This window comes from Mustelus asterias, chromosome 19 (genome assembly GCF_964213995.1).
Source record: "Mustelus asterias chromosome 19, sMusAst1.hap1.1, whole genome shotgun sequence".
Taxonomy (NCBI): domain Eukaryota; kingdom Metazoa; phylum Chordata; class Chondrichthyes; order Carcharhiniformes; family Triakidae; genus Mustelus; species Mustelus asterias.
The window spans coordinates 11294626-11306353 of record NC_135819.1 but is presented as its reverse complement, the minus strand read 5'-3'; the positions used below and the strand labels follow the sequence as shown (position 1 = coordinate 11306353).

The following is an 11728-nucleotide window of genomic DNA, read 5'->3' as shown; positions in this document are numbered from 1 at the left end:
ATTAGCTGAGTTTCTGGATTAATAGCCGAGCAATAATACCACTAGGCCATCGCCTCACCAGTTAAACGATGTGAAGACTAAAAGATTGGTTATTCAAGAAGGCAAGTAGGAAAAAAACTAGGTAATTACAGGTCAGCTCGTCTAAGTTCAGGGAAATTATTGGAAAAGATTCTGAGCAACAGAACTATTATCCACTATTATGTAGATGCAAGGATTAATCAAGGATAGTCAGCATGGATTTGTCAAAAGGAGATCATGTCTTACACGTTTGATTAAATTATTTGAGGTGACCCGGTGTGTAGATGAGCGTGGTGCAGTTGATGTCGCCTGCATGGACTTCAGTAAGGCTTTTGACAAGGTCCCACATGAGAGATTGGTCAAGAATGTTAGAACCCATGGGATCCAGGGCAATTTGGCAAATTGGATCCAAAATTGGGTTAGTTACAGGAGGTGGAGGGTGATGATCGAAGATTGGTTTTGTGACTGGAAGCCTGTGTCCAGTGGTATTCTGCGGGGATCGGTGCTGGGTCCCTTGCTGTTTGTCATGTACATTAATGGTCGAGGTGTGACATTAGGAAGTATAATCAGTAAGTTCACAGATGGCACAAAGATTGGTGGTGTGGTTAATAGCGAGGAGGAAAGTCTTAGCTTACAGGATGATATAGACGGGCGGGTCAGATGGGTAGAACAGAGGCAAATGGAATTTAACCCTGAAAGGTGAAGCATTTTGGGAGGACTAACAAGGCAAGGGAACACACAATGAACGGTAGGACACTCGGAAGTGCAGAGGATCAGAGGAAACTTGAGGTGCACAGATCTCTGAAAGTAGCAGGGACAGATAGATAACGTGGTTAAGAAGGCTAATGGAACACTATGCCCTAGTAAAGGCATAGAATATAAGAGTAGGGAGGTTATGATGGAGCTATATCAAATGCCGGTTAGGCCACAGCTAGAGTATCGTGTGTAGTTCTGGTCACCACACTGTAGGAAGGATGTGATTGCACTGGAGAGGGTGCAGAGGAGATTCACCAGGATGCTGCCTGGGCTGGAGTGTTTCAGCTGTGGAGAGAGGCTGGTTAGGCTGGGGTTGTTTTCCTCAGAGCAGAGAAGGCTGAGGGGGGATCCGATTGACATGTGCAGAATTATGAAGGACATAGATCAGGTGGATAGGAAGAAACCTTTCCCCCTTAGTATAGGGGTCAATAACCAGGGGGCACAGATTTAAGGTCAGGGGCAGGAGATTTCGAGAGGATTTGAGGAAAACCTTTTTTACCAAGAGGGTGATGGGAATCTAGAACTCGCTGCCTGAAAGGGTGGGAGAGGCAGGAGACCTCACAACATTTAAGAAGCATTTAGATGAGCACTTGAGAAGACATAGCACACAAGGCTATGGACCAAGTGTTGGAAAATGGGATTAGAATGGATAGGTGTTTGATGGCCGCCATGGACATGATGGGCCAAAGGGCCTCTTTCTGTGCTGCAAAACTCTATGATTTGGCCCATCTCCAATACTGGAACCAGCCTAATCCCACTCCCCAGCTCTTGGTCTCTAGTCTTCTACTTTGGAGCAGCACGGTGGCACAGTGGTTAGCACTGCTGCCTCACAGCGCCAGGGACCCGGGTTCGATACCTGACTTGGCTCACTGTCTGTGCGGAATCTGTATGTTCTCCCCGTGTCTGTGTGGGTTTCCTCCGGGTGCTCCAGTTCCCCCCACAGTCTGAAAGACGTGCTGGTTGGGGTGCATTCTCCCTCAGTGTACCCGAACAGGCGCCGGAATTTGGCAACTGGGGGATTTTCACGGTGACTTCATTGTTAATGTAAGCCTCATGTAAACTTTGACAAAGGGCCATCTGGACTTGAAACGTCAGCTCTTTTCTCTCCTTACAGACGCTGCCAGACCTGCTGAGATTTTCCAGCATTTTCTCTTTTGGTTAATGTAAGCCTACTTGTGACACTAATAAATAAACTTTACACTATTACAAGTTCATATCCAGGTATTGTTTAAATTAACACATTAGAATCCAGAGCAAATTCTCCATTACATTGGAATGCTAAGTGCAAAATTACACTTTAATAAATCCGTTGATTTTCACAGTAACTTCATTGCAGTGTTAATGGAAGCCTACTTGTGACAGTAATAATTAAAAAAATATATATATGCGAAGGTAAAGGGAATGATGTTCCTCGAGTATGTTTAATATAATTGGCATTGCATTTTGCGAGTAACCAGAACGTAGCCCAGTCCATCCGCGCAAACCAGCCTCCCATCCAGTGACTCTGTCTACACTTCCCGCTGCCTCGACAAAGCAGCCAGCATAATTAAGGAGCTCACACACTCCGGACATTCTCTCTTCCACCTTCTTCCTTCAGGAGAAAGATACAAAAGTCTGAGGTCATGTACCGACCGACTCAAGAACAGCTTCTTCCCTGCTGCCGTCAGACTTTTGAATGGACCTACCAGTTATTAAGCTGATCTTTCTCTACACCCGAGCTAGGACTGTAACACTATATTCTGCACCCTCTCCCCAACTCAAGAACAGCTTCTTCCCTGCTGCTGTCAGACTTTTGAATGGACCTACCAGTTATTAAGCTGATCTTTCTCTACACCCTAGCTAGGACTGTAACACTATATTCTGCACCCTCTCCCCAACTCACGAATAGCTTCTTCCCTGCTGCTGTCAGACTTTTGAATGGACCTACCTTGCGCTAAGTTGATCTTTCTCTACACCCGAGCTATGACTGTAACACTACATTCTTGCACTCTCTCCTTTCCTTCTCTATGAATGGTATGCTTTGTCTGTATAGTGTGCAAGAAACAGTCTAAAAATTGTGGCTTCGGTTGATTGGCCATTCTAAGTTGTCCCTTAGTGTTGGGGGGATGAGCAGGGTAAATATGTGGGATACGGGGATTGGGGCAGGGTGGGATTGTGGTCGGCGCAGGCTCGATGGGAAGAATGGCCTCCTTCTGCACTGTAGCTATTCTATGAAACAATACTTTTCACTGTGTACTAATACGTGTGACAATAATTAATCAAATCAAATGAGAAAGTGCATATCCAAGTATTGTTTAAATTAGCACAGAGTTCCAGAGCAAATGTTACATTAAATGGAATGCTCAGTACAAAATTACACTTTAAAAAAATTCCGTTCCTATAATATAACGATGTGGAGATGCTGGCGTTGGACTGGGGTAAGCACAGTAAGAAGTCTCAGGTTAAAGTCCAACAGGTTTATTTGGTAGCCACATTAATATAAATGGAAATATATGGGGTTACGGGGATAGAGCCTGGGTGGGATTGTTGTCAGTGCAGGCTCGATGGGCCGAATGGCCTCCTTCTGCACTGTAGGGATTCTATGAAACAATATTTTTCACTGTAAGCTAATATGTGTGACAATAATAAATCAAATCAACTGTATAATTTATATATATTTATATATTTTTAATACATTTGTAGCCACGAAAATGAACCTATTGGACTTTAACCTGGTGTTGTGAGACTTCTTACTGTAATAATATATAAGGTAAAGAGAACGATGTTCCTCCAGTCTGTTTGATATAATTGGCGTTGCATTTTGCGAGTGGTGATGTTTAGTCAGGATCTGTTTGAGGCGCTGTTACAATAGCAATTCCTAATGCATGAAGGGTTAAAATAGGGCGCTAAGAGTTAAAATGGGAAGGCTACCCAAAAAAAATAAACCCTCCAATTGAATTTTTCATCTTTTGACAAAGTGTCCCCGCTTCCTAACTCGCTACTTTTCCCGGGGTTAAGTGAAATTGACGAGGAGATGTAGCCAATTGAAAGTTACTGCAACAAACTTTGGACCAATGGCAAAGCATGCACAGCTGGGAAACTAGTCAAGTTAGGCTGTGAGCTGAAACTAACTTTGATTTGCTGAGCTGTTTCTTTTCTTCCCCCCCCCCCCCCCCCTCTCCCTCAGTGTCAATTAATAAATTTCTCTCTCTCTGTGTCTCTCACTCTCTTCCAGGTCCATTGTATCATTACATAGGGGGGGGGAAAGGAATAATCGACTGTGACTTAAAAAAAAATAATACTCTCTGTCTTCCCCCCCCCCCCCTCTTTCACTCACTTCAACATGTCGAGAGAAGCACTCATGTAATCACTGAACAGAGAAAGAACGAGAGGGAGTTTAAGGCTTAACTACTTGCAGTTCATGGCTCCATCGGAACTGGCTTACTGATACATGCACACAGAAGAACTTGGGGAAACTTGCCCTTTCAAAAGAAACTGGTGGTGGGGGGTTAAAACAGGCTCATACTTGGATGTCATTTGGAGATGAGGCGTTGGAAGATGGGAAGGTGGCTACCGGACACCAACGTGTTTGTTGTATATATTGCACTTTTGAGCCACTTGGCAATTGTCAAGGCAGGTAAGTGACTTTTTGTAGAATGAATGCAGTTCCTCATTCCTCCCCCCCCCCCCGCTCCTCTGCAGCATCCGCTGAACTCCTGCAACTTGTGTTGCTTTGATCTTGCAACTGTCTTCTTTCGGTGATATTAAGGGAGACTTGAACATGAATTCACCCTGTGTTTGGGGGGGGGGGGGAGCAGTTATGAAAGTGCTGTAAACTTATCAAGGGCTGAGATTTCTTGCACTATTGCTTCCAATCTATTTGCAATCAGAATTCCCTGGACAGTTCTGCTTTGCAAAGTTGTGTGTGTGTAAATTCGACCCAACTCTCTTGGATTGCGTTTATTGATTGTCAAGTCTATTTGGTCTTATTTTGGATTTTATTCTATTTTTGGGAGTCATATGATGAAGCTTCTCCCACCCCCCTCCCGATTTAATTGTTGCAATGAAGATGTTGACAGGGACTTGTAACCTGGATTTTGCAGTGTTTATCTATTAAATCAGATTTGGCAATGAACCCGCTTTGATTGGGGAAGAGGGGTAGAGAGAGGGAGAGACCCGGCATTGTACTTCCATTAACAACATCATTTGTCAAACTCTCTGGAACATCAGTGTCCCTTTATTAATCACCTGAACAGCTCTGCAACCTTTCTTTCTTTGCCTGTGATCTGCACAGTGGCGTTTGGGTGAGCCCGCAGGTACATAGAATGAGTGGCTGCTGTTGTGTGTTCTTAAAAGGGCAATTTCTTCTTGAGGAGGTAACAGCACACCTGAGGACGAAACCAAATCCCTTGTCCCCGCGGGTGATTTGATGACGATTGTGCCCAGATGGGTTTTTTAAAAATTAATTGTGTTTCGAAGGGGTGTTGGATTGCAACGGTGAGTCCCACCGAGGGATTGAGGGCAAATTGTGGTGGGTCCCACCCCATTGGCATTCTTCCCAACTGCAGCTGGGAAGTACTTCATGTACAGTTTTGTACAGCTCACTGAGTTTGCCGCTGTGTCAGTGGTCCCTCGAGGCTTCGTAGGGCAGCGTGGCTGAGTTAATGGGATTTCCCATTTTTGGAGCGCGTGTTGAGTTGGGCGTGCCATGCCAGACTGTAGATGGTGCCACCTTTCCGTGGCATTCCAGCACTCGGCAACGTGAGCCGGACTCGCTCACAGTGATTCGCGGGTGCGGTTGGGGAGAGGGACCAGCGATGGGGCTGAATATCCAACTGGACATTGGAACAGACTCGAGGGGCTGAATGGCCTCCTCCTGTCCTGTGTCCCTAAGATTGTCTTCACCCCTATCCGCGCATCAGTAATTTTCCGCTTTTGAAACGTGCAACCCAAACTCAGATTACAATCAACTAGGTTAAGATGAGAATCATAGAATCCCTACAGTGCAGAGGGAGGCCATTCGGCCCATCAGTCTGCACAAAATTTCTGACAGAGCATCTTTCCCAGGCCCTTTCCCCCGCCCTATCATAGAATCACTACAGTGCAGAAGGAGGCCATTCGGTCCCTTGAGTCTGCACCAACTCTCTGACAGGGAATCTAACCCAGGGCTACCCCCTGCCTCCTCATAGAATCATAAGACCCCTACAGTATAGAAGGAGGCCATTCGGCCCACTGAGCCTGCACGGACTCTCTGACAGAGCATCTTACCCAGGCCCCCTCGCCCGCCCTATCATAGAATCTCTGCAGTGCAGAAAGAGGCCATTCAGCCCAGTGAGTCTGTACCAACATCAATTCCACTCGGGCTCTAACCTCGTAACCCCATTTACCCTGCTAATCCCCCTGCCAGTAAGGGGCAATTTAGCATGGGGTCAGCCCTGTAACCCCATGCGTTTACTCCACTAATTTCCCTCCCCCCACCCCCCCCAAATGTCAATCGCACCCAGGCCCTATCCCCGCAACCCCACTTATTTTTACCCTGCTAGTTCCCCCTGACACTAAGGGGCAATTTAGCATGGCCAATCCAGTTAACCTGCACATCTTTGGACTGCGGGAGGAAACCACACTCGCTGGGAGAACGTGCAAACTCCGCGCAGACAGTGACCCGAGGCCGGAATCGAACCCGGGTCCCTGGCGCTGTGAGGCAGCGGTGCCAACTACTGTGTCGCCGTGTTTAGACATTCCCCCAAATCTGCAAAGCTGTGTGATTCAGCAGCGGGAACTGGGTTGGACTAAGAGGCTTTGCTTTTTTTTTGTGTCATGTGTCACATGTATGTAATCCATCACCGTAACGGTCCAGCGCTGAAAGTTGAACAGAAATCCCCAGATTAAGTAGAATCATGTTGCTTGCTCAGGTACACCAGTCTGTTTCCGTATGGGCTTGCACTGGTGCTTAACCTGACTGCCCGAAGGTTGAACAGTTGTAGCCTGCCCTACGTTGGAAGGGTATCCTTTTTTTTAAGGAAAGAAATCCACTTCCCGGCTGCAGTTTTCCCATTGAGGTCCAGAGAAGGGCCTGATGCTTCAGCTACACACAAAACGCCTCCCACACAGTTTTCGCTGGAATGTAGTGAGGTCACAATGCTTGTCATGACTGCTGTACAGTACCTACTGCCTCCGAGCCAGTACATGGAACTTGCTGCGTCGTAAGGCAGTCAATTCTTAGTGTATTTTTAGTTTTAAACATTTTTTTTAAAGCTTTCAGGCTACAAGATTGACCCTTTGGCACACTCGCTGTCTTATCTGAAGTAATTTCCAAGTTGCAAACCGCATGCATCATCGGATGGACCGACCTCGCATTAAGTTGATCTTTCTCCACAACCTAGCTCTGACTGTAACCCTACATTCTGCACCCTCTCCTTCCCTCCTTTATGAACGGTATGCTTTGTTTGTATAGCGCGCAAGAAACAATACTTTTCACTGTATACTAATACACGTTAAGAAGTCTCACAACACCAGGTTAAAGTCCGACGGGTTTATTTGGTAGCAAACGCCACTAGCTTTCGCAGCACTGCTCCTTCGTTAGATTAATTTGGCGGCACGGTAGCACAGTGGTTAGCACGGCTGCTTCACAGCTCCAGGGTCCCGGGTTCGATTCCCGGCTTGGGTCACTGTCTGTGTGGAGTCTGCACATTCTCCTCGTGTCTGCGTGGGTTTCCCCCGGGTGCTCCGGTTTCCTCCCACAGTCCAAAGATGTGCGGGTTAGGTTGATTGGCCATGCTAAAATTGCCCTTAGTGTCCTGAGGTATGGAGGTTAGAGGGAGTAGTGGGTAAAATATGTAGGGATATGGGGGTAGGGCCTGGGTGGGATTGTGGTCGGTACAGACTCGATGGGCCGAATGGCCTCTTTCTGTGCTGTAGGGTTTCTATGATTTCTATGATAGCTTTCGGAGTGCTGCTCCTTCGTCAGGGCTCCGAAAGCTAGTGGCGTTTGCTACCAAATAAACCTGTCGGACATTAACCTGGTGTTGTGAGACTTCTTACTGTGTTTACCCCCGTCCAACGCCGGCATCTCCACATCATGACTACTAATACACGTGACAGTAATAAATCAAATCAAAGACTGTAACACTACATTCTGCACCCTCTCCTTTCCTTCTCTATGAACGGTATGCTTTGTCTGTATGGCGTGCAAGAAACAATACTTTTTACGGTACACTAATACACGTGACTATAATAAGTCAAATCAAAGACTGTAACACTACATTCTGCACTCTCTCCTTTCCTTCTCTATGAACGGTATGCTTTGTCTGTATAGCGCACAAGAAACAATGCTTTTCACTGTATACTGATACACGTGATAATAAATCAAATCAAACCGTCTCTAGGGGATGAATGACCTCCTTCTGTTCCCCACGAAGGCAGTACCTCGGCGAGGGTTGCAACCTTTGTAGGGTGGATGTCACTGTTTCTGAGGATGTTTTAAGTTCATGGGGTGACTGAATTAGTGCAACAGGGTAAAATATCCCAAAATACTTTATTTGATATGGTGACACAGGGTGGTTAGGGTGTAGAGAAAGATCAACTTAATGCGAGGTTGGTCCATTTGATGCATACATGTGGTTTGCAACTTTCAAATTGCTTCAGATAGAGCAGCGAGCGTGCCAGAGGGTCAACCTCGTAGCCTGAATGCTTTTTTTTAAACAATAAAAATGCGCTAAGAATTGATTGCCTCACAATGCAGAGAGTTCCAAATACTGGAGGCAGTAGGTACTGTAACTGGGTAAAGTATCCACACGGTGGCACAGTGGTTAGCGCTGCTGCTTCAGCGCCCGGGACCCGGGTTCCATTCCCGGCTTGGGTCACTGTCTGTGCGGAGTTTGCACATTCTCCCCGTGTCTGCGTGGGTTTCCTCCGGGTGCTCCGATTTCCTCCCACAGTCCGAAAGACGTGCTGGTTAGGGTGCATTGACCAGAGCAGGCACCGGATTGTGATGACTAGGGGAATTTCACAGTATCTTCATGGCAGTGTTAATGTAAGCCTTACTTGTGACTAATAAATACACTTTAACTTTATTTTATATGGTGACACGGCGGTTAGCTCTCTTGCCTCACAGCGCCAGGGACCCGGGTTCAATTCCCGGCTTGGGTCACTGTCTGTGGGGAGTCTGCACGTTCTCCCCGTGCCTGCGTGGGTTGCCTCCGGGTGCTCCTGTTTCCTCCCACAGTCCGAAAGACGTGCTGATTTGATGGATTGCCCGTGCTAAATTGTCCCTTAGTGTTCCCAGATAAATGCTGGGTCCAGCCAGCGATGCCAAGGAACAAAAATAAAAAAATAACCCCTTGAAATGAAGCCGAGATTTAGCACTCCAGTCTCGAAACGCTTCTTGAACTGGAGTCACCTGGAGTGTGTCCTACACCAATCTGCAGCTGGAAACTGGGTACAGGGTGGAGAGTACGACAACCCAAGTCGTTCAGTGCCAGATGTTATTCTGCCTTTTATTGAAAGTTAATGCTTCACCAATCAAAGCATTGATGCTGGTCGTGGCACTGCCCAGCGAACCTTACAGTTGACAATCGCCTCTGGGGCTGAGATTTCAATTTGCCATCCCTGTTTCCGATCCTCCCATGGCCTTGCTCCCACTCTCTCAGTAACCCTCTCCATCCCCACAACTTTCCAGGATGTTTCGCTTCTCCAATTCCGGCCTCTTGGTTCATTCCCAGTAATTATGGGCGGCACGGGTGGCACAGTGGGTTAGCACCGCTGCCTCACAGCGCCAGGGACCAGGGTTCGATTCCCGGGGGCACGGTGGCACAGTGGGTTAGCACCGCTGCCTCACAGCGCCAGGGACCAGGGTTCGATTCCCGGGGGCACGGTGGCACAGTGGGTTAGCACTGCTGCCTCACAGCGCCAGGGACCAGGGTTCGATTCCCGGGGGCACGGGTGGCACAGTGGGTTAGCACCGCTGCCTCACAGCGCCAAGGACCCGGGTTCAATTCTGGCCTCGGGTCAGTGTCTGTGCGGAGTTTGCACATTCTCCCCGTGTCTGCGTGGGCTTCCTCCGGGTGCTCCGGTTTCCTCCCACAGTCCAAAGATGTGCGGGTTAGGTGGATTGGCCGTGCTAACTTGCCCCTTAGTGTCAGGGGAGCTAGCTAGGGTAAATGCATGGGGTTGTGGGGATAGGGCCTGGGTGGGATTGTGGTCCCTCCAGACTCGATGGGCTGAATCACCTCCTTCTGCACTGTACGATTCCATGGTAGTAGTACCCCCTTCATAGTTGGCCATGCCTTCAATTTGCCCAGATCCAAAGTTCTGCAAATCCCTCCCTAAACCGCTTCACCTCCCTCTCCTCCATCTTGAATCCTTAACCAGGCATTGCTACCACAGGAGAGTGCCACATTGTGATAACTAACCTGGCAGCGTAATAGCAAAGATATTTCCTACAATCCAGCAAGGATTCATGACAGATCTTCCTGGTGTTAAAACACGCATGTCAGGTTAGATTTAGTTGACCGCACTCCTGCAGTTGAGAGTTTTCCCTCCTCACCACGGTGGCAGAGTGGTTAGCACCGCTGCCTCACAGCTCCAGAGACCTGGGTTCGATTCCCGGCTCAGTTCACTGTCTGTGCGGAGTCTGCACGTTCTCCCCATGTCTTCGTGGGTTTTCTCCGGGTGCTCCAGTTTCCTCCCACATGTGTGGGTTAGGTTGATTGGCCATGATAAATTGCCACTTAGTGTCCTGGGATGCGTAAATTAGAGGGATTAGTGGGGTAAATATGTGGGGTTGCAGGAATAGGGCCTGGGTGGGATTGTGTCGGTGCAGACTGGATGGACCGAATGGCCTCTTTTGCACTGTAGGGATTCTATGATTCTGTCCCATGAAGATGAATTTTTAAAAAGTTAATTTCATGGGATGTGGGCGACGCTGGCTGGGCCAGCATTTATTGCCCATTCGTAACTGCCCTACATTTCAGAGGGCATTTGAGAGTCAACCACATTGCTGCGGCTCTGGAGTCACATGTAGGCCAGACCGGGAAACATAGAAACATAGAAAAACTACAGCACAAACAGGCCCTTCGGCCCCACAAGTTGTGCCGAACACATCGCTACCTTCTAGACCTACCTATAACCCTCCATCCTATTAAGTCCCATGTACTCATCCAGGAGTCTCTTAAAAGACCCTATTGAGGATGGCAGATTTTCTTACCTAAAGGGACATTAGTGAAATCAGGTGGGTTTTTCTGACAATCGACAATGGTTTCAAGAGTAGACCTTTTAATTCCAGGTTTGGAACCAGCCATCATTGTTCTGGACCAAGAGTGCAGCAGGGCGGGTGCAGAGAATAGATCATAGAAACCCTACAGTGCAGAAGGAGGCCATTCGGCCCATCGAGTCTGCACTGACCGCAATCCCACCCAGGCCCTATCCCCGTAACCCCACATATTTTCCCTGCTAATCCCACCAACCTGCGCATCCCGGGACGCTAAGGGGCAATTTGGCATGGCCAATCCACCTAACCCGCACATCTTTGGAATGCTGTTAAAACTGTACAGTGAACCATACCCTGACAACATCAGCACAATATATTATGTCACTGAAGGAGACAACCTGACCGAATTGACATCTTGGGGAGGCTGTGGTTGGGGTAAAAAGTGAAGTTTTAGCCCACACACACTGGAGGGCTGGCCAATCGACTTAACCCACTGGAGTGTGGGAGGACACCGGAGCACCTGGAGGAAACCGGAGCACCCGGAGGACACCGGAGCACCCGGACGAAACCGGAGCACCCGGAGGAAACCCACGCAGACACGGGGAGAACGTGCCAACTCCACACAGACAGTGACACAAGGCCAGAATTGAACCCTGGTCCCTGGCGCTGTGAGGCAGCAGCGCTAACCCACTGCCACCGTGAAGGTCACATGGGCAAGGAATAGAAACCATAGAATCCCTACAGTGCAGAAGGAGGCCATTCGACCCA

At 48.1% G+C, this 11728-nt stretch overlaps 1 protein-coding gene across 1 annotated transcript in view; it reads left to right on the top strand.

The window, feature by feature from the left end:
• The first annotated feature begins 3938 nt into the window (after positions 1-3938).
• The window catches only part of LOC144507597 (uncharacterized), a 282765-nt gene continuing 274975 nt past the window's right edge, over positions 3939-11728 (top strand). Inside the window, exon 1 of the mRNA XM_078234752.1 lies at positions 3939-4390. Within this exon, the coding sequence (XP_078090878.1) occupies positions 4297-4390 (94 nt within the window). The 5' untranslated portion in view covers positions 3939-4296. The remainder of the gene's footprint in view (positions 4391-11728) is intronic.